General features: G+C 45.7%; 2 protein-coding genes across 2 annotated transcripts; one reads left to right on the forward strand and one right to left on the reverse strand.

The window, feature by feature from the left end:
- Positions 1-622: 622 nt before the first annotated feature.
- Positions 623-14,404, reverse strand: LOC307070430 (actin-related protein 2-A). Its single transcript, XM_079728886.1, has 9 exons — positions 14,283-14,404; positions 12,816-12,926; positions 6,815-7,030; positions 6,555-6,627; positions 4,084-4,220; positions 3,058-3,207; positions 1,555-1,700; positions 1,234-1,366; positions 623-1,108 (listed from the first exon to the last, which is right to left on the reverse strand). Exons 1-9 carry the CDS (start codon positions 14,328-14,330, stop codon positions 938-940), a joined length of 1,185 nt encoding a protein of 394 aa, XP_079585012.1. The 5' UTR covers positions 14,331-14,404; the 3' UTR covers positions 623-937.
- Positions 14,405-16,834: 2,430 nt separating this feature from the next.
- On the forward strand, positions 16,835-20,858 carry LOC307070434 (ras-related protein Rab-1A). The gene is made up of 6 exons (XM_079728890.1): positions 16,835-16,988; positions 17,629-17,701; positions 17,809-17,904; positions 18,449-18,544; positions 18,802-18,933; positions 19,143-20,858. Exons 1-6 carry the CDS (start codon positions 16,975-16,977, stop codon positions 19,338-19,340), a joined length of 609 nt encoding a protein of 202 aa, XP_079585016.1. The 5' UTR covers positions 16,835-16,974; the 3' UTR covers positions 19,341-20,858.
- Positions 20,859-23,291: the final 2,433 nt, after the last annotated feature.

The following is a 23,291-nucleotide window of genomic DNA, read 5'->3' on the forward strand; positions in this document are numbered from 1 at the left end:
CGAGAGCCGGCAGAGATGACTCCAACAAGATGGCTGTCGTCCCTTCACCTGCCGTCTGTCTCCAACGAACCGTTCCATGGTGTGTTTCCTTCTCTTTCACTTCCAAAAACATCATGCAGCCATTTTGAATTAAGGAAAATAAAACTTATTTGATATCCACCACAAACAAATTATTGAATAAATAACGGTTAGAGGAAGAAAAAACAAGCAGACTCTCATTCTCAGCCTTCTCACTGTAGAGAACATCTTTTTGTCTGAAAGGGATAAGAGTGTGGAGTGGAACTCTATATGGTGAGTAAGGTGATCATCATCCTCATCCTCATCACAACATTCCCAACAGCCCTCCAAAGCATGGTAGGGGGTGGGGTGGAGGAGAGTATTCCCAGAGGAGTGTTGGGATAACAGAACAACTCCATGCAACACATCACTTCCTCCCGGATTTCTGGAGACCACTTCAACGCCCTTCCCTCCTGCGGCGCTTGAGCCAACTGAACCAAAAGGATGTTCCTTACGTTGTTGTATGGTGGCGTTTTATCAGTATCCATTCAGGAGCCCGGGTCTCCTGAACGCTTGGCCCAAACTCTCCTTCCTTCCCTTATTTTTTGCCTTTCCAAATTGGTACGTGTGTGTGTGTGTGTGTGTGTGTGTGTGTGTGTGTGTGTGTGTGTGTGTGTGTGTGTGTGTGTGTGTGTGTGTGTGTGTGTGTGTGTGTGTGTGTGTGCCCGCGCGTGCGCTCGCGCGTGTGCGCTTGTGTGCGAATCTAGAACAAAAGAAGGAACCAGATCCATGTGAGCAATGGGATGGGACTGGGATGAATATTAATGACATAATCAAGGTGATGTGGGGTGGGCTGATGGTTTGCATGTATGGACAAACAGAGATGGGGGGGGGGGGATCTCTCTGGGACAGGGGGAGGGGGAGAGGGAGGGAGGAGACTTTATCTGACGGTCACTCCCAGCTTCTCCAGAACACGCATGCCCTTCTCCTGGTACTCCTCGCGTGTGAGCCAGAAGTTGTCCTTGTCCTTCATGATGTCGGCCAGCACTGCCCCGCCCAGGAACACCATGTGCTTACGGCGTGGCGGGTCCTCGATGCGGATCTTGAATTTCTGCTCACAGAGGAGACACACAAAGAACGCTTCAACACACAACACAGTCACTGAGTGTTTAAACTACTGTGTGTGTGTGTGTGTGTGTGTGTGTGTGTGTGTGTGTGTGTGTGTGCCCTCCTCACCGACAGCTTGTCCACGTCTCCCTTCAGCACACGCTCAAGGTACAGCTGCTTGAGCTCCCGCTCCAGACGGGACGGCAAGCCAGGGTACATGGTGGAGCCCCCAGACAGCACGATGTGCTTGTAGAACTCTGACCTGCACAGCATCACAGACACACTCTCAACACGCAGCATCTCTGGCCTCGCAGCGGCGCCACACATACACACCTTGTTACAGTGCTAGGGTCTGTGTGGCCTCTACAGCGACCTTGAGTGTGAGAAAGGCGCTATATAAAATAAACGTATTATTACACATCTTGTTACAGTGCTAGGGTCTGTGTTTACCTGGTGTCGATGTCCGCCGCCTGGATGGTGTTGAAGAGCAGCTCGGCCACGCCCACCCCCTCCACGTTAATGAGGTGGGGCTGGAATAGGGCCTCGGGCGCCTCGAAGCGCTCCCCGCCCACCTTGATCAGCCGGCCGTCTGGGAGCTGTGGGCATAGACAGCGCCCCCCCCCCCTCCTGGGTTACAACATGGCCAAGAACCCCAGCCCCCAGGGCTTCTCCTGGGTTGGGACCCTGACCAGCGGACATGTACTGCCTCGTACCTTTTAACACCAGATATGTTATTCATAGCGGTTTACAACCCATTCATGTGTGGTTTGTAGTTCCCAACTACTGGTAACTACATCATGAGTCATTCTGGGAACTTTCCAGAATGACTCATGATGAGTAATTCTTTCCAGAGAGTCTTGGTAGGGAGTGCTCTTTGGATCAATTCCCAGACGACCTGCAGGCATGATACATCCTGAGCAGGCTCAAGTCTTAAGATGGGCTCCTTTCTTAAGCAGCCTCACGTCTTAAGATGGGCTCCTTTCTTAAGTATTCTCACGTCCTAAGATGGGCTCCTTTCTTAAGCAGGCTCACGTCTTAAGATAGGCTCCTTTCTTAAGAAGGCTCACATCTTAAAATGGTCTCCTTTCTTAAGCAGGCTCGGGTCTTTAGATGGGCTCTTTTCTTAAGCAGGCTTGCGTCTTTAGATGTTCTCCTTAAGCAGCTTAAGGGTTTAAGCATCTAAAGTTGATACTGTCTTAAGCTGCCCAACATCTAAAGAGCGAAGCCTCTAAAGCGGGCTAGCATAGCGAGCTGCCGTCCTCGGGGGCCGGCGAGCGTGCTCTGGATGAAGCAGAGTGCTGACAGTAACTCTTTGACAGCAGTGTGGAACCCAGCACTGTGCCGGGGGGACATAAATGGCTCCATTGATGGCGGCTGGTCTGGAGTCAGCCAGGGAAATAAAGGAAACCCCAGAACACGTGGGGGTCTGCCCCACACCCGACCACATGCAGGAATTGGGGCAATGAGGGATGGATGCACGTGTGTGCCAGATGCCACAGCATGTGTCGTCGTGTGTGCCGGTGTGTTTCGGAGAGTACCCCTAGGCAGCCCTGATTCCTCGCCAGCGGTAGTGCAGCGGCCACCGGCCATGAGTCTATCCCTGACCTCCAAACTGGACCGGGAGCTTTCAGCTCACCATATCTGCTGCTTAACCCCAGACTCCCTAAAATAATAGGAATGTTTCACTATCTCTCTGGATGCAGGTTGACATGCAGTGTGAAAAAGGGGGTCACTAAGCTCTATGCACCCTATATTACCCACGCTATGCTAAACTATGCCCATCGCAACAGCCCTCCACTGCCCCCTAGAGTAGCCAAGGAGCAGGAAACTAAACCAGCTCACTCTCCCTCTTCTTGGTGATACAACCACAGACCTGCCAGACGGGTTCAAAGCATCTTCAACTGAACTTATCTCGTGGAACTCTGAACGTGTTTGTGTCTGTGTGTTACTGACCGTGTAGGACTCCACCAGCACGGTAGTCTCCAGGGCCAGCTTCTGCTCCTGCTCGATGTTATAGCCCACGTAGCACAGCTTCTCCTTCATCATCCTCACAGTCTCAAAGTCTGCCGAGTGGTTGAAGGCGTAGCCCCTCAGCAGCAGCAGCTAGAGGAGAGAAGGAGAGAGGCATCACTCAGGGAGACCAGGGCTGCACTGACGACACCGTTCGTTACACCAGGAGTGCTTCATGATTGCCTTACCACCTAAACAGCTCTGCATCAGCTGGCACCTTCCTACCTCACTGACAAGCTACACTGCCATGCACCGACCAGCCCTCCAGCCTGCTGACGCAAAGCTCCTGGCACCACCAAACCTAGGGCAACTGCTCCATCACCTCCTTGGGGCGCTCCCCCTAACCCCTCCAGACTCCACCCATCTCCTCCTGCACCGCCCACCATAACACACCACCCAACCAGTTTCAGTTTTATTCAAAATGATATATCTGTGCTTCTATTTGACAATGTCTTGCTTTAAAGTTACTGAGTATTTGAAAAGCGGTTTATAAAATAAATGTACTAAAATTATAACAGCAAAGGACTATATAAGAAGATATAACTACATTATATATAACTATATAATTAAGAGGCGGAAGAAGGAACATTATTTATTTAGCTGTGTGGTACAGACAACAGCCGTTTAAAACTCCACCTTTTCTGTGCTCAGTGACTATGTACGTTGATTGAAATGGGATCATTTATTATTTTACAAAACCCTCAGGTTGTATAGATGCCGAGAGAAGGTGTAAATTTAATTTGGCCGAAGGGAGAACGCTGTCTGGACTTCTACATTGCGTTACCTGATGTTTCAGTCCATCGTGTGCTGGGATGTTACCTTGATGAGGTAGGCCTGATGTTTCAGTCCATTGTGTGTTGGGGTGTTATCTTGATGAGGTAGGCCTGATGTTTCAGTCCATCGTGTGTTGGGGTGTAACCTTGATGAGGTAGGCCTGATGTTTCAGTCAATCATGTGTTGTGGAATTACCTTGATGAGGTAGCGTGTAATGTCCCGTCCGGCGATGTCCAGTCGGCGGGTCAGATGTGGCAGCGAGAAGCCCTCGTACACAGGACAGATGTGGGTGACACCGTCACCAGAGTCCACCACCACGCCGGTCAGCAGGCCTGCAGCATGACGAGAGGGTTACTCCCAACGCAGTCTGCCCTCAACCTTCAATAGACACTATCACAGAGGAGTCATTGTCGGACAACAACACTCGGCCTGCGGCTTTTATGGACCAGGGACCTGAAACTAGTGCACATCTACCATGTGCCCTGGTACAGAGGGTAGCAGACTAAACTAGTGACTACCATGCGCCCTGGTACAGAGGGTAGTAGACTAAACTAGTGACTACCATGTGCCCTGGTACAAAGGGTTGGACTAAACTAGTGACTACCATTTGCATTGGTACAGAGGGTCAGACTAAACTAGTGACTACCATGGGCCCTGCTACAGAGGGTCAGACTAAACTAGTGACAACCATTTGCCCTGCTACAGAGGGTCAGACTAAACTAGTGACTACCATGGGCCCTGCTACAGAGGGTCAGACTAAACTAGTGACTACCATGGGCCCTGCTACAGAGGGTCAGACTAAACTAGTGACTACCATGGGCCCTGCTACAGAGGGTCAGACTAAACTAGTGACAACCATGGGCCCTGCTAGAGAGGGTCAGACTAAACTAGTGACAACCATGGGGCCTGGTAAAGAGGGTACAATATCCCTAATGATAATATGTTTGACCGAGGAAGATGCCCCTGGGAAGGGTCAGATATCATATCAATTAGGAGGCTGCGTTGTGTGTGCCCTGTGGTTGGAGAACTTGATGCTTCTCAGCTACGAGGGAGCAGACAGAGAGAAGCCCACCCAAGACATTTTAGATGGACCATATTCTAATGCACACTAAAGCTCATTGAAGGACAGCCTTCTTTCTGATTAGTCTGGTTCTCAGGACCGGTCATGGGACAATATTTCATGGTGATATTAAACACTGTTTTTTTTTTTTTTGTTTAAGAACATTGTGTGTGAAAGTGTCCAACATGTCCTCTTTAAAACCAGTCTGTCACTAACCAAATATATGAAATGTCTCTTGAAGGAATAAATCCAATAAGACGATTGGCTATAATATACAACCGAAAAAACAATAAGTGTGTGTGTTGTTGTGTACCATAATGCCAAATGCCTTATGATATCCATTGTACACAAGACTGAAATGAGGTAGCCTACCTAAGCTATGTAGGCCTATTCGTTATGATAATATCAACAGTTCAACTGACTAAAATAAGGAAGCCTACCAACGCTATGTAAGCCTATTCTTTATGATAATATCCACTGTTCAACAGATGGAAATAAGGAAGCCTACCTAAGCTATGTAGACCTTTTCTTTACCAACCCTCAAACACTAGCTGTTTGCACGGGCCATCAGACTGCACCTTGGAGGCCTGAAGGTAAGGAGATGTGATTCCTGGTTTTAACGTGGTCCGTGATGTTGGGCCTCGACCACTTGTAGTCCCCCTCCACTCTCATATTGAGTAGGTCTATAGTCCCTCACTGGGTATGACACGCCCTTTCTTTCCCACATCAGTTACATAACAATATTGATATAGTTATAATACATACTAGGAACAAATAACAGTGTCGTTAGTCTACTGGCCTCAGATCTGCTATCCTAATAGGTTTGTGTGGCTCCCTACCCCACACCCAGCAGGAAAGAGTGAACCACTGTTAACAGAATGAACCGTGGCCTGTCCACACATAAATCAAACAAACAGTGCCCACTGGATCAATGTTATCAAGTGTAAATCAGCCGTCTCTAATGTCGTACAAATAGTTAGGCCTAGAACCATTCCTATTTCTGTTGAGTAAGTGGCTGGAGGACACAATCTGCTGAATATACTTTGTAGCCGGATGCTAAGACCAGTGGCCAGGAATTCAGCTGCGCCTGAGCCCCTGAATGGCCTTACACATCCTTGTGCTGACCAGGCAGCCTGTGTTTCCAAAGACCTCTCTGCAGGCCCGTTTACGTCATGCTGAGACTGTTTCCTTTCAAAAGCGTTCTGGATAAACAGTGCAAGTACTGACTTGGCACAAGACGCCCAAGTTTCCGCCGCGATGGCACTTGATACCCTCCTCGAGCGGTCAGCGATGGGTTCAGTTACACACTTAGATTAGAGAGGCTTCAAACCCTGCATGGTCTGGGCTTCGTGTGTCATTCACAGTTCAAACGATGAGCACATAATCGCCCAATGGCTGTGGACTGTGTTGCCATTAACATTCACAGTGCACACCTTTTGGTAAAAACTCTTCCATTCGACTCTTGGATTATACCGCCCGAGCAAACCACAACCACTCGCAGGCTAGGAGTAAGAGACTGGAGTAGAAGGCATTCATGCTAGATCCCCTTAACAAACACTAGTCAGCACAACGACACCATTGCCTCAGGATGCAGACGTGGACCAACCTTGGGCGTAGAGCGTAAGAACAGCCTGGATGGCGATGTACACCCCGGCAAACTGGTACGTCTCAAACATCACCTGAGAGAGAAACATGGAGATCAGTCTGTGGATAATTTCACTGAGTTGGTGGGGAGAGGAGGGTGGTCAACACAGGAGTACGGGTGGATGGGGTACTGGAAATAACCAGGGGCTAATTGAGTGAGGAAGACCTGTTAAGGCAAAGATGAGATGTGTTTGGTTACTCTGCTTGTCCTTCATGCCGTACCTCGATGATCTTCTCGCGGTTCTTGGTGGGGTTCATGGGCGGCTCAGTAAGCAGAATCTTGCAGTTGCGCGAGTCAATGTTGAGCTTCTCGGCCCCGAAAGTGTAGTCCCAAAGGTGCTTCATGTCATCCCAGTTCCTGACGATGCCGTTCTCCATGGGATAGTTGACCTCCAGCATGGAGCGCAGCTCGCTGGCCTCGTCGCCCACCATCAGGTCCTGGGGAGAAGAAGCAGGACGTTTCAAAAAGGGGACATGGGGACACCTGCATTACCGGGTCCTCACAACCTTGCCTCTTCAACACATGCTGAAGAAAAAAACACTCATGACCCCAACACATGGATCAAGGGGCCGGGAGATATGTCTAGATTGGATTCATTTCAAATCTATCAAACCAAACTTCGAATTAACTGTCTAAATATACAGTATTTAAGCAAATTCCAATAAGATGTGAAACAAGTCTGATATTGTAACGTAATGACAATCCAACGAACTGTGTCGATTTTAATACCAGTTATACTAGTAATTTAAGAAGCCATTATCTCCCACCCAGTGCTGGTCCCCAATGTGAAAAAAGAAAATACAATGGATGGTTGAAATCTTTCCATTTGCTTTGGCGATAAGCATTGAGATTATTGATGGTCTGTTGGGACCACAGAGACAACTGTCATTCTGTACGAATCACTGCCAGATCTCATGGATTCACCCTCATAGCATGCCATCGTGTTCTGTCAGGTGCTTGAATAGTCATCCAAAGTCTCTCATTCACACATCTACTTGTGTGTAGTAGTTACTGGTTGGTGATCGGTGAGTAAGTGAGAGTTCATCATCATTAGAGAGACAGAGAAAAGGTGAGGAAGGGAAGCAGTCTGGCCACCGAAACAGTTGATATGTGGAAGATAGTGAATAACAGCAATGCAGATGACGAGTTAAGTAATAGCCCTTTTTTATCAAATAGTTTAAAGTTGATCCTTAATTTAAAGTCATGCATTCTGTGTATTGCCTGTAATTTCCTTCTAAAACTAGACAGTAAGGGATTTTGTTTAAGTCCATGGTTATGCACGAGGGTCATCAGGTGTCTACCCTTGATTTGAGTGATCGGTAGTTGTCAGACTTAAACTGCAATCTAGGCCATCTGTATATTAAACAAAATCCCAAGTTAGCCAACACAACAAACATCAGCAGCAAAATGTAGAGCGGGCACACCCATTCTCAGAGGTTATTAACATGAGTGTTCTGCTTTCTGGGCAGGGGCAATCCACGGCCACAATTTCAATGCAAGCACATCCGGGCATCATCCTGTTGTGCTATCTCAGAAGAGGAGAGGGCAGCAGGATGATGACAATGGTCAGGGTGTAAAGATGGAGAAATGGGAGTAGAAACTAACAGATCACATTCTGTGCCACCAAATGACAAACTAATTTCACGATGATCCAACAACCTGTGATTTCCATGTTGCTGTCCCTGAGGTTTTCCTATCAGAGCTCGACCCCTCTTCTAGGGCTGTATGGTATAGACTGTATATCACAGTATGATTTCAGGAATAGACGGTAACGGTATTATATCACGGTATGTTAATTTTATCTTTTAATTTCGATATAAATGCTTCTGAAGGGGTAAAACACTGGTTAGGCAGCAAAACTGCATGAAAAAAAAATGCTAAATCTTTTCTCCAGTTACTTCCATCTCTGAAAAAAAGTAATGTTTAATAGCATGGATTTCTTTCTCCACTTGCTCGCGGACCTTGCCGTATAGTTTTGGCATCTCAATTTGGCTGGAGTGTATGCAAGAAGGTAACGCGTACCTGGGATCGAGTGTTTTGACCATCTCTATAAAGCCAAAGCCCGTAAGGACTGGCTTTGGAAAATGCATGCGGAAAGTCTGTGGAAGAGATGCAGACAGCTTCACGCTACCAGCGTCTGTCTCGTACGGTATGGAATGAGAGCTCGGGAAGGGACTATTGCGCAAGCACGCAGGAGCGTTTGCGTGCCTGCGTGCTCGCGCAATAGCATACTGCCTTCAGGCAGTACTGCTGTCAAATCTGTCCCTGGGAAAAGTAACGTCCGAATTGAAAAAGGAACTACGGTTCGTTACCATATTTTCTGTAGTTGCGCGTAACTTTACTCTTTACATGAAAAAGTAGATATGTTATTGTATTAACTAGTGCTGGCAGTTTAACGCGTTATTAACGGCGTTAACGCAAACCAATTTTAATGACGTTAATTTTTTTATCGCACGATTAACGCTCTTTTGGCTTGGCAAATGTTGTAGTTTTTTCACCTGCTGTCTAGCAACAACTAACGTTAGAAATACAACACCATACCGGATCTAGCTACACTGGAAACAAAACAACAAGCACGCCGCACAAACTTGTTGGGGCAAGCAAGGATACGGAGCGGTGAAAAACTCCTTAAAAGTGTGTTTGTGTTTGTGTGTCACTGTTCGAGCCTGCTGCACGAGAGTTCAATGTTGTCATTAGCTGTTACGTCTTTCTGACCAATCCCAGTTCAAGGCCCACCTGGGCTGTACCACTTCGGGAGGGGCCGCTCAGTTACTCCCCTCTAGACAAAATCGACTTGGTTGCAACGTTTGTCAGAGGTTTGCGGACGCACAGCTCGGGCTGCCGGACGGCACAGCAAGGAACTTTTATGAAACGCAATATTGTTATCCCGCAGTAATCAGCCCGACAGCCCCAAAAATCCACACTGTAGCGCAAATTCACACCGGTGTACGGTCTATACCATTAATACCGTACACCTCTACCCTCTTCAGTTCAAATGTACTGTATGTATATGCCTGACAAGACGAAAGCCAGGGAAACCATCTACGAGCCGGGAAAGTGAAGCTTGTGGTAGAAGCATTATAGTTACTGTTTAACAGCTTGATAATGGCAGAGGTCTGTGATTTGACTGCTGCACCCAACTTCCAATGTACCAACAAAGTAAACAAGAGACACACATAATATTGTCTGCTATGACAGAACGTTTCATGAGCCTTATTTTTGCCACCTGAAACTGAATATTTGACCTCATAGTTATGTGAGTGAAATTAGAAATCTACCCTTGATTTGACAGATCTGTAGTTTTCAGACTTAAACTGCAATCTCAGCCATCTGTGATGGTGTGGCAATGTTTGGGAATAACATTATTATTAATGTGTCAATAAAATACCAGGCTTTGATGTGGGCCAATTCTTTCCTAGAAAATGTTTACAATGGTTCCCTTAATTTACGACCAAATTGAAGGTTTAACAGCCAGGACCAGATTGAAGGTTTAAAGGCCGTGCTGCAGGTTAACCGGAAGTTTTGATTAATGGGTATATAAAGCACTCAAAATATGTATATCATTCATAAAATGTCTCCAAAATAGTGTTGAAGTCCATTTTTGTCGTTTTTGGTAGTAACGCGTGTTTTCTAACGCCATTCGGCGATGACGTCTAGTTGGGGAGTTGGTGGATGGTAGCCTCAGCCTAGTACTAGAACTATGGCGTCTAAGAGGTGGCAAGAACCACAAGTAACATGTACGATGGCCCACAGCCGTATAATTTCGAACCGGTCAGACGTGAGAGGGCGAATGAGGTACTGATGAATAAATGCATGGTCAGAGGAGAATGAGTTGAGAGTTGCTATAATTTAGCAACAAGCGCTGCAGCTAGTCAATGAACAGCATTGCATACAATAACGACACTTTTATTTATTTTTACTGTCAGTGAATAGCACTGAGTGAAAGTTAACATTATCTTTGTATCTAGTGACAGCGATTATGTCGTTCAGATAAGTAGCGGTAAACTTAGTCAGAAGATCAAGAAATAGAAGGCATAATGCTAGCTATGGGCTAACTTGCCAGTCCCACCTGTGAAATCCCCCCCAGATGATCCCTAATTAAATCTTTCCCCCGACGTTGTAAACAGATTTCCGATTCCGTTTTGATAGTAGCCTACTAGCTCCAGTAACAACATCTTTGCCTAGTGTTTATTTCTAAGCTTTCTTTTACCCAATGTGCGAAATACCCGTCAATATTCAGGGGGTCCCGATTGTTGCGCAATACCAATATACATTTTGCAGTAGGCCTATAACATTACAATATGTCATGGATGCAACCCAAGACAATCAGTCTTTAGCCTACATGACAACACAAACACGCACACTTAACAATTTTGATAATCCGATATGCTATAGTATTGTAAAGCAACACTGACATAGCAGGATGCATTGGCTAAAGTTGTTTGGATGCACGTTGATTTATAACAAGGAGAGGCAAAGTTGTGCATTACAATGCAAACACAACAATAATTGGCACCAATCTGGCGCACTTCAACTGAATAAATGCCAGGTATAGCCTATCGGACACGCAATCAGTGCACTTGCAAATGAGTGCCTGCAAGTATGACCGATCGTGGTGACATTATTTAACCATCAATCTACTGCAAATACGATCAGACAGATGTACATTGAACACCTACACAAAGCACATTCGTCCAACCTGGCGGATGCTGACAGACAACCCACAACAAGCCAAACATCTCCACGCCGGGTGTGATCTCTCTCTCTCTCTCTCTCTCTCTCTTGCACGCCCGTACATAATCACTCCAACTTTTCCAACTCCAAGGCTGCTTCACTAAGACCACAACTAACCACAAGGCCTTCATAACCATGCAGTATGCCGAAGCCGGAAAGGACACACGCACAGTCGCACACACTCATCTTATGCAAAACAATCTGTTTTATCATCAACATTCAGTCACTGCAAAGATTTAAAGAATAGCCTCTTACCATAAATTAGAATGGACTCTAAGTGTGTGAGTGATACACTCGGGTTTAGCTTTCGCATGCTATCCGTTTTTAGTATGACTCTCAACATTCCTTCTTTCTTCTGTTTGGCGCACATGGCTAATTTTCATACGTGCACAGAACTGGCTGGCTCCGCTTGGCAAAGAATACAACATATCTATCTATCTATCTATCTATCTATCTATCTATCTATCAACGCATATGTCTAGTTGTAATGTGATGTATTTTGTGTATGTCCAGTCAGACTTGTTGTCTCCCTTGTTCTGTGTGAGCCAAATCACCTAAATGAATTGATTAGTGTCATTTGGCATTAATAAAGACTTGACTAGGCTATCTATCTATGTAGGCTATTAATTAACAATTATTCGCCGAAGGCAAAGTGAATAGTGGGGAATAGCCCCCGAGACCGAAGGTCGAGGACACTCCAAAAATAAACAAGATCACACTTTTTGCCGGGATTTATTTGTTTTTATTAGCAGTTTATTTGTTTTTATTAGCAGACATTTTGTGACGAAAACAATATCCCGAGTTTGATATCTCAATCATGGGATATTGCCCAATATCCCGAGATAGCGAACCAATGAAATTGTGCCATCTTAGGAGGTTCAAGTGTTGCATATACTAACTATATATATTTATGTATTTATCTATGTATCTGTATAATCTGCTGAACAATCTCTTACTAGTCTCTACTCGCAAGGGTCTCAATGCGGCTTTGGTCCGTGTCTCCCCAATGTGACGTCATGCAATGCTTTCTGGGGGAAATGAGAATCAATCGCAAACGGCTAAAATAGGACCTACTTTTTCGTATTACATTCTGTTTTGTGATACCTAACAACCTTAAATACAACGGGTAACAGTTTAAATCTTTTCTCTTTGTTAGCCAGGACCAGACTCAAGGTTTAAGAGCCAGGACCAGACTCGAGGTTTAAGAGCCAGGACCAGACTCGAGGTTTAAGAGCCAGGACCAGACTCAAGGTTTAAGAGCCAGGACCAGACTCAAGGTTTAAGAGCCAGGACCAGACTCAAGGTTTAAGAGCCAGGACCAGATTGAAGCCCTTTCTCCATCCGTCCATAAAACAGACAGATGAAAGAACCAACATGTGTTTGCATCATGTCTCAAAAGGACATATGGAATGTTGTGCAGCAGCTTGTGGGCCTTCAGTATGCTGTGAAGACAAGCTCTGTGTGCGGAGAACCTCTGACCGGCCATACCTTGATCTCGATGTTCCCCACTTTGGCTGTAGAGCGAATGATTGGCCTGCCAACCAGTGCTGGGAAGATGTGCTCTGGGAAGTTAGACCCGGCATAGCCACACTTGACAAACTGAAGAAAAAAAAAAGGATTGAAAAGATCATTAGCCTAAAGGCTAAACTACAGACATTGAATACATTTGTTGTTTATAAAAAAATCGATATGTGCAAATAAGGTGTGGGACTGAACAGGTTAGTAATACATTATTAACGACCTAGTTATATGTAAAGTTGCAATCGATCACTACATATATACGTTTGTCATTGGCTATGTACCCTTGCTTTTCAAAAGGGGAGCTTACCCAACAAATAAATGAAAGAAAAAAATGAAAGAGAGGACATTAATATCATGCTGTGTTTTACTGGGTCACAGTTTTACCAGGGTTGTCGCTTATCTGCAATGATCAGAATGGACCACATTCACTGCAACTAACAATCCTGATGGCAGACTATAACTTATACAAAAATGTAGATAATTGTTGTTAATAAAAATAGCTTGACCACTCGGTAAAGGCAAGGATTAGGTATTAAGGCAACTATGCCCTAAAGTTTGGAGAAACACACAGCCGAGAAAGATTTGTGCAGAGATATTGGTTGGAGGAATATAACCAGGCTCGCTGGTTATTTCTCTTTGGATAAATGAATTTATTTTATATTTTTGAAAAAAATATTTCTTTTACATTCAATAAATTTCCAGGTACGTAAAATATGCGTATATTAGCTGGGCGGGGCATCTTTATGACCATTTGCTTGCCCATAAATTTAGCAATATTTGGTAGTAATTAAAACTTACATATTTGTTTTAACTAAACATTGTACGGGTTATTCTAACATTCTGGAATGATTGGAAGATGGATAAAAGGCGAGTGAGCCTTTTACAGAAGCTTACACTCATACTGCAACAACACATTTATGACAGACTGGAGCTAAAATCTAAAAAATTAGGAGAGACTCGAGCTGAAATAAACCCATCTACTGACAGACTGGAGCTGAAATCATCCCATCTACTGACAGACTGGAGCTTAAATCAACCCATCCACTGAACCTCAGGATGAACATCAGGTCACCCGAAACAAGTCCGCTGCGAGCTAAACCAGTAACACGCAGGATGACAGCCTTTATCAGCACCGATTCATCGGCGGGGGCTCGGATTTAACCTCTACACCGACCCCTGGCCAACCAGCTCGACAGAAATATAAACATAAGTGTGTAGAAATACGACAGACCGACGTATGTTCCCTAATCAAACTGACAATCACATTCCTTTCAATAGCCACCCAGAAAAGCTAACACGTTAGCGGCAAGCTAACAGTGCCGCCGCTTCGGTGACTTCCTGTTTCTCTTATCCCGTCTTTAGTGAACCCAAGCGCCGCTAGAGACCCCGGACCCCCCGCACGGTGCCACCCGGCCCGTCTGCTCACACACTCACCCCGGTTCCATTGTCACAAACCACCACTTTCCGTCCTTGACTATCCATTTTTTCAGCCCTGAAACCAGTCGGTTTCCTCTGCCTGGTCCACTTTTTTGGTTAGGCGGAAGTCACCACCCTGCGTTAGGGGCGGGCCGACTCTACCGGAAGTCACCCCCTGCGCTAGGGGCGGGCTGTCTCTACCGGAAACAAAAAATATACTGCAGACAAGTGCAAAAGCTGGACTCAATCCATCTCCATTATAATATTTATATGTAAGGCTTGTAGTGGGAAAATTTTATTTTCACATTCTGTTTCTCTAGCTGCCATTTGTAGGGTATGTGCCTGTTTTCTTGACAACTTGGAAAGGTCGAGAAGCCAGGGCTCCAACTGATTAGGCCTCGGATTATTGTATTATTGTTTAACGTTTGTTTGCATGTTTGTTGTATGCTTGTTGTATATTATTGTACTTTTATTTAGAGGTGGGCGGGCACGAACGTGCTAATGATCTAAATCTGTTTTTCAACAGCTTTGACTCAACCCCCACCCCTGTGAGATCAGCAGGTCAGTCTTGGCCCCCCTCCTCCATCACCCTTATCCCCAACCCAGCCACTGCCCTCCCCTCACCCCTGCCCTCTCCCCCCGACTCCATTGACCTACTGCAGTTTGCGTACCAGGCCCAACTCAGAATGGACAATGCCATCATCTACCTGCTGCACAGGGCTTACTCACACCTGAAGAGGCTGGGGGAACACAGTGAGATTCAATGTCTTTGACTTCTCCAGTGCGTTCAACATACAGCCTCTCCTGCTTGTGAAGAAGCTCTCAGCGTTACGGTTAGACCACGAGATGGTGGCCTGGATTGGGGACTACCTCTCCAGCAGGCCACAATACGTGCGGCTGCAGAACGGCCTTTCTGATGTGGTGATGAGCAACACTGGGGCACCCCAAGGAACCGTACTTTCACCTTTTCTCTTCCCCGTCTACACCTCTGACTTCACCTTCAACTCTGGAACGTTCCACCTACAGAAGCCTTTAGATGACTCCTTCATCATGAGCTGCATCAGTCAGGACAGGGAGGATGAGTACAGAGGTGTGGTGGAGGGCTTCGTCAGATGGAGTCCGTGGAGAACCACCTCCAGCTCAACATTGGCAAGACCAAGGAGCTGGTGATGGACTTCCGACAGAGCAGGAAGCCCCCAAACCCCATTGCCATCCAGGGAGTTGAAATAAAGACGGTGGACTCGTACAAGTTCTTTGGAGTATGCATAAACAATAAACTTGACTGCATAGACAAGACAGAGGTAATCTATCAGAAGAGTCAGAGCAGACTCTTCTTCCTCAGGAAGCTCAGGTCCTTTGACCTGTGTTGCAGGCTACTAAAGATGTTTGTTTGTGGTAGCCAGCACACTGTTCTTTGCTGGGGTGTGCTGGGGAGGAGGCATCAAGGCTGTGGAGCCCAACAGAGTCAACAAGCTGGTGAGGAAGGCCAGCTCTGTTGTGGAACTAGAAGTTGACGGTCTAGAGGTAGTGGTGGAGAGGAGAATGAGGGACAAATTCAAGGCCATCTTAGCTAACCCCTCCGATCCCCACTATGTTGAGCTGTGGCAGATGGGGAGCACCTTTAGCCACAGATTCATTTCCCCCAGGTGCAAGATGGAGCGCTTCAAGTGCTCCTTTGTGACAACAGCCATTAGGCTGTACAACAGTGCCTCGTGTATGTGTATGTGTATGCATATGCATGTATGTGTGTTTAAGTATGCGTATATATGTGTGTATGTATGTATGTATGTATGTATGTATGTATGTATGTATGTATGTATGTATGTATGTATGCAGATAGGTATATGTGTATGTGTGTGTGTGTATATGTGTATATAGATAGATAGATAGATAGATAGATAGATGGATAGATAGATGGATGGATGGATGGATGGATGGATGGATGGATGGATGGATGGATGGATGGATGGATGGATGGATGGATAGATAGATAGATAGATAGATAGATAGATAGATAGATAGATAGATAGATAGATAGATAGATAGATAGATAGATAGATAGATAGATAGATAGATAGATAGATAGATAGATACATGGACAATTTAATTAATTGATTTCCCTTTTCTGCATTTGAGTTTCAATGTTAATCACCAATATATAGCAGGAATAATAACAATAATTATCGATTTATAGATATTATATCTATAGATCATATATAATATATATGATATAGATAGATAGATAGATAGATAGATAGATAGATAGATAGATAGATAGATAGATAGATAGATGGATAGATAGATAGATAGATGTTATTTATTCCAGCTATATATTGGTGAATAACATTGTAACTCAAATGAGTAAAAATGAAATCAATTAATTAATTTGTACAGGGTTTCCTCTCGCTCTTACCTCTCTTAACAAATTGTTTCTTGTAGTAGACGTGTTTAACGTATGTTACATTAGTGACTGACTACAACACCCAGAGGCCCAGACTACAACACCCAGACGCCCAGAGTCTGGTACTTCCTGGTCAGACAGACAGGCAGCCATATTTGATTCGATTATGCTTTTCTGGTTGCGACGACTAGTTCAGCTAGTTCTGGAAGAATACGGTCTTTGTACTCGATCTAAGCTACATTTACAGGTTTATCCACGACAACCTTAGTGGTATCTCTAATAGTAACTGTATATCGTGTGTAGTCAACGATGAATCCTGAATAGTAAGTGGCCCTTCTTCAGATGATTCCTTTGCGGTATAGCTGTCAGTGGCGCTAGCCGCGGAGCTATCAGTAGCTAGCCTCTGACTCACTGTGTACAAGACGAGCGTCAGCTGCTTTGTCTTCATGTACGACCTGTCAGTCACGCTACACCACACCCATGGTCACATTCGTTATTCCATATATTCTATTAAAACCGTTTATAGCCCTGATCTTTGTTTTGTCTTCGTCATCAGCATCCGTGGACGCTAGCATGTAGCTCCAGTAAGGTGCTAACGTTAGCTGCTCTACTAGAGATGTCTTTAATTGTACTTTTATTTTAAGGAGTAACGACTACATTTGACATTTACAACTGTCAACCTGCGAAATACAGATTTATGTGCACCACTGATTTATAATGTTTTTTATTTCACACTAATTGTTTAAAGGTTTAGTTGAAGCTCAACGTGACTTTTAGTTCAAAGTAATCTGGCACTTTGTGGCTCGGAGATGATGCATGATCGTGTTGAAAGTGTTAACTATTTTGTATTGCATAACAGCTTAGTGTAAAATTGTTGTGCAACATTATGCTGTTATATGTACAGTTGGGGCAAAGTGCAACTTCATGAATCTCGTCTAAAATTAACGTTGTTTATTTTTGCAGTGACTATTTATTCAAACTGCTCCTGATTGGCGATTCTGGTGTCGGAAAGTCATGTCTCCTTCTCCGGTTTGCAGTAAGTTCCTTTTTTTTTTAAGCTTTAAGGAAACGCCCATGAAACATAATTGACTTCAAAGCTGGAAATCTATGTTGACCTATTTTACTGTGTGTGTGTGTGTGTAGGATGACACTTACACAGAGAGCTATATAAGCACCATCGGTGTGGACTTCAAGATCAGGACCATAGAACTTGATGGCAAAACCATTAAACTTCAGATTGTAAGTTCATCCACCTCAACGGGACAATACAGTGCACACGTGTTGCTCATGCTAAGATATGCATCCCTTATACAAAGACATCCTGCAATATTTCTAGAAAGAAGATCCTGCAAGATCTTCTTTCCTCCACCGTCTGTGTGATGCGCCCCGTTTTTGCGTTGGCACAGCATGCTGGTGTTCTAGAAACAAAGCGCAACGTCTAACACGACAGCGCCAGCGTCTTGACATCCAGTTTTATATGCGATAGAACAAAACAGAAATGATAAATGAAAATATACATGAAGTTTTATTAACAAACTCAATGAAACGTCCATGAACATAAAAAATAAATAATTGTATTTCTAGGTAATTGCATCAATAGTTGTCGGCTCAATTGACTGGTCCTGGTCACAAACTTTGGCGGCCTTAAGAGGCTGTGTCGGGGGGGGGGGGGGGGGGGGGGGGGCTGTTGGCAGAATGGCAGAATGGCCTGGATTGTATTCAGTTTTTCCTGATGCACGCTGACCATTTTCTGCAATTGACAAATTTCCCTCTGCATTCACAGTGGGATACAGCCGGTCAAGAACGGTTCAGGACCATTACTTCCAGTTACTATAGAGGAGCCCATGGCATTATAGTGGTTTATGATGTCACAGATCAGGTAGGACCCTCTTCCTTGCTCTGATTATAATCCACTTCCAGTACCTGTTATTGAAACACAAGGTACAGGGAGAAGGAACTTTACTGCCACCAAGTGCCATGAGATAGGAATGAGTAAAAATGATCAGTGGAATTGCAAAGGGGTCTAATTATACGAAACACACGATAAACAAGTGGTAATACATTTTTCTGAGCATGTATTGTTAGGGGTGCAGTGCTTTGATGGACTTACAGTGATGTCCACCCCCCTGTGCTCAGGAGTCCTTCAACAACGTGAAGCAGTGGCTCCAGGAGATAGATCGCTACGCCAGCGAGAACGTCAACAAGCTGCTGGTGGGCAACAAGTGTGACCTGACCACCAAGAAGGTGGTGGACTACACAACAGCCAAGGTCAGCCACTTTAGACTCAATCAAAACATCTCTTCGGAATTTCCCAATACTTTACAATTGTGTAATGACCCACCATTGGAGTGGAAAATAACCTAATTATTTTGTAGCAACAATTCCAAATTCCTCCCGCCTTCCTGTTCTCCTATCCCTCTACCTCAGTATTGGGGTGCAGTACCTTCAGTCTGTTGATGGTTGTTTGTCTTGTCCAGGAGTTTGCAGACAACCTGGGCATCCCCTTCCTGGAGACCAGCGCCAAGAGCGCCACCAACGTGGAGCAGGCCTTCATGACCATGGCCGCCGAGATCAAGAAGAGGATGGGCCCGGGGGCCACGGCCGGCAGCGCAGAGAAGTCTAACGTCAAGATCCAGAGCAAGCCTGTCAACACCACCTCTGGAGGCTGCTGTTGAGGCCCCCACCACCCCATCCAGTGAGGGGCGTACCCCAAGTCAGCCGGGCCCCGCCCCCCAGTGCCCCACCCACCAACAAAACCCTGACCCATCTAATGTCCCCCTGCTTCAGATCCCCCACCAACGACAAGAAACACGACCAGAACCCTGACTGTCTCTAACGTCCCCCTGCTTCATAGACCCACCACGACCAGGACCACGACCAGAACCACGACCAGAACCACATCTAGAACCCTGACCGTCTCTAACGTCACCCTGCTTCATAGACCCCCAGCCACCAGGACCACGACCCGTCTTACGTCACCATGCTCCACAGGGATGGCAGAGGGGGAGTGAGAGGGATCCAGCAGAATGATTGAGATGAGGGTCATGTTAGCAGATACAGAACAGGCCCCAGCACGGTGAGCCCACCCACCTGGAGGAACACTGCTGCTCTCATTCTTTTATCTTTATTATGTCTTTCATACTCAAATACACACCCGATTTGAGAAGAAGTTAATAAATCAGCAATTTTTTAACAGTCTAGAAGTGACTTCGACCAATACATTAAATGCAAGTATCGCTATTTGTGTTCCTTCCCTTTTTCTTCCCTTGGTTTTGGTTCATGTGCCGATCTCATCTGGGTTGCTTGTTTCTGATAGTTAAGGCTGTGGGTAACCGGCATGAGGTCCTCAGGACAAGCCCTTCAGATGAAGCTGCTGCTGTTAGAGCACGCGGCAAGCATGTCAGCAGAGCTCATGACATGCCCCCTCTCGCTATCCCCCTCTCTCTCTCTCAGTGCATCTGGTATGCAGTCGTTTGGAGAACCCGTGGTGGTTTCCTTTACTATAAGACCAGACTAGGTGGAGGTAATGTCCCGGTTCAACCTCTCAATGTGGCCCCACACCCGCACCCTCCTAGTTAAGAACTAAACGGCCAGTGCCTTTGGGGCCAGAGTCAGACGTGATGTTCTGCCTCCGATGAACCGTGATGTTGGCATAGCCCCCCCATTCCACCGCAACGGGCTAGCTCTTACTGCTTAAGAGAGTTTGCTGTTAGATGAAACCAAGCAATCTTGTGTGTGTGTGTGTATATATATATATATATATATATGTGCGTGTGTGTGTATATGTATATATATATATATATATGTGTATATATGTATATGTGTGTGCGCATCTGTGCATGCATGTATGTATATGTATGTACTATCCCAGACAGGGCTGTGTGCTGGTAAAAAGGATTCAACCTGAGCAGGGCTGGGACGCAGTGTCCATATTGTTAATTACTTCGCTTATAGTTTCTCAACCAACAGCACAACCGGAGAGACGACCACCATCTAAGCTATGAGATACATCTATAAACTGTATATATTTATACATAAATGTAGGAATTGATTTGCAAATTCGGTAGAGAACCAAGTGAATGACATCAATTTAAAGAAATTGTTTGTAATCTCAGCACGTGATTAAGTGGCTGCAGACATGAATTTTTGTGGCACAATGTCTACTATTAAACAATGAAGGAGATCTTTGATAACGGCGTGTGTTGGCATATTTGTTGTGTGTCTTCTATCAAAACGCTTGCTCTACATAACATTAATACCAGGATGCCTTGCTTCATCCTCTGCCTGCAACAGTAATACTGTAGCTATAGATGCAGGATGCTGAGGATAATAGGCTCCATTAAGATCCATAAGTTGCAGTCCCCCCTCCAGTGGCCCGCCTTCTATCAGGCATGTGCCACCTCATTGGGTTGGTTACTTACCGCTAGAAGGCAGAGTTCCGTTATATTGATGTACTGTTATTATTCAATTTATATTTCTGTTACACTAAAATATATTTGGTAGAAGTACACAGTTAGAATATTGGAATATTAGCGTTATTTGAAAGGCATGCATAGGTTGGCCTAAGCTTTACGTACATAGTCATATGACTATGACTATGGTCCGTACCAAGCGATTGCGGACATGTCGCCGACTTGTGTCGTGATGCATTAAGGACGATAACGATTGAACCAGGTCAAAGTGGATCATCGTTTATTTTGGGGTTGACCCAGAGTGGCCCAGCAGGGGTTTGTTGATGGAGTGTGTGCTCCTCAATAAACATCTGGCCGTGCGGAGCAGCTGAGCGGTGGTCGATGCGGCCCCCCGGGGCCACAAACACTGGGTTGGGCCTACCGGTGCCACACAGACTCTGGGTGGACGCTGCAGCACCAAACAGACTTTCACACAGAAGAAACCCGGACGAAAGAGAGAACAACTCCCGCCCTTTCAGGAGAAAACTAAGACGATGTTAGGCGAATGGTTATTTCCGGTCGCAAGAGGCTGCGCCCCTTGCTCAGCGCGAGCCGCTCCTCCTCGCGGCCTCGCGCCGCTTTTCCATTTTGAACGGGAAAAAAATGCAGGTTGAGCGTCAAACAAAGAGTGGGATGGTTTGTGATGACCACGTCGAATGAAGAGAGGTTCGCGGCCTGCGTGCGCGTGCGTGTGCGTGTGCCCGGCCGGTTTCTGTTTGTCGGCTTCGTCTGTTCTCGGTTGCTCAGCAATGGCGAGGGAGAAAGCATCTATGACAGCTGTAGAGCCCGGGGCCCCCCATCCGGCTCCCTGAAAGAGTCACTTGGAGGGGCTGCTTCTAGGGGGACTCAAGGGGGCTGACCATGTGTGAAGTTCACTCCATTTCAGACAATAGTCCGCACACACCTCACCGCCCAAACGAACCCAAGGCTCCAGCTGATGACTTGGGTGTTAGTATAACAGTCCGAAGGCCTCTGCATGTCCGTTGCATGCCTACAAAATGTGAAACATGACACTTTTTTTAAAGTGGTCAATTGTACACTGCCTGCCTCATTATCATTATGTTTTAAGATCTTTTAATAGCTTTGCTTTACCATCTTCCACTTCTTATATTGAGAATAGATTAACTGCTTTCATTATGACTACAGCACGGACTCCACGCACCAGATGTGTCGCCCTGTAATGTTCCCACATCAGGCAGTAGTTCAGTTTATCAGAGCAGTGTGTGGCATGGTGGAAGAGGGCAGGATGTGACCCTACAGATTACTGAAATGACGGCAAATGGCTCAAAATGTCAGGCATTTTCATCATCAGTCGACAACAATTATATATTCTTTATATATTGTACTTTTTGAACCACACACACACACACACACATGCATACCCCCCCCCCCCCCACACACACACACACACACACACACACACACAGTGAACTTACACAGTTACAGAATAAAAAGAGTTTAAGCAAATTTGAATAATATTAGGATCATAAAAATGTAAATAAATTGCTATATGATCCAGGTTTGTCTGCCTTAAGTTCTAGGGGGATGGGGTAAAGTCGTTATGTGCATTTCAACTCGAATTTTTTTTTTTTCTTTGAACTGAAAAAATAATAAACAGACAAAACTGATGTAAAAACGACATTACTACTTCTTCAAAACCATGGATCGATAAACCCACGGTCCCCAACCCTTCGGTGGGTAGAGTCTTGATCAGACGGCCCCCAACCCTTCGGTGGGTAGAGAATTGAGCAGACGGTCCCGTCGGTAGAGTTTTGATCAGACGGTCTACATCCCGTTGGTAGAGTCTTGATCAGACGGTCCCCAACCTGTCGGTAGAGTTTTGATCAGACGGTCCCCAACCTGTCGGTAGAGTATTGATCAGACGGTCCCCAACCCGTCGGTAGAGTCCTGATCAGACGGTCCCGTCGGTAGAGTCTTGATGAAGCTGCAGTGTGGTCGCTGGCTCTGGGTTCTCCTGCCCTTTGAAGACAGACTGCTCCTCTCATCCTGATTGGCCGACTCTTGCCTCCCCGACCAGCAGGACGAGGAGATGGGCCTTCAGGTGATTCATGGCCGTGCCTGCACCATGGTCATGAACCTGCATCCCCCCCTGCATGTCCTAGCCCAAGTTCAAAAGGCCCCTACTGGAGAAATCAAGGCATGGTTCTGAAGACC

This window comes from Pollachius pollachius (assembly GCF_949987615.1).
Source record: "Pollachius pollachius genome assembly, chromosome: 2".
Lineage (NCBI taxonomy): Eukaryota > Metazoa > Chordata > Actinopteri > Gadiformes > Gadidae > Pollachius > Pollachius pollachius.

Excerpts from the sequence above, each read along its gene's own strand:
- LOC307070430 (XM_079728886.1), bottom strand. The coding sequence starts at position 14,330 with ATGGATAGTCAAGGACGGAAAGTGGTGGTTTGTGACAATGGAACCGGG. Across the intron at positions 3,208-4,083 it reads TTACACGCTACCTCATCAAG|CTGCTGCTGCTGAGGGGCTA; the intron begins GTAATTCCACAA and ends TCTCTCCTCTAG. Across the intron at positions 1,701-3,057 it reads TGCTGGTGGAGTCCTACACG|CTCCCAGACGGCCGGCTGAT; the intron begins GTCAGTAACACA and ends CTATGCCCACAG.
- LOC307070434 (XM_079728890.1), top strand. Across the intron at positions 17,702-17,808 it reads GTCTCCTTCTCCGGTTTGCA|GATGACACTTACACAGAGAG; the intron begins GTAAGTTCCTTT and ends GTGTGTGTGTAG. Across the intron at positions 18,934-19,142 it reads TGGACTACACAACAGCCAAG|GAGTTTGCAGACAACCTGGG; the intron begins GTCAGCCACTTT and ends TGTCTTGTCCAG.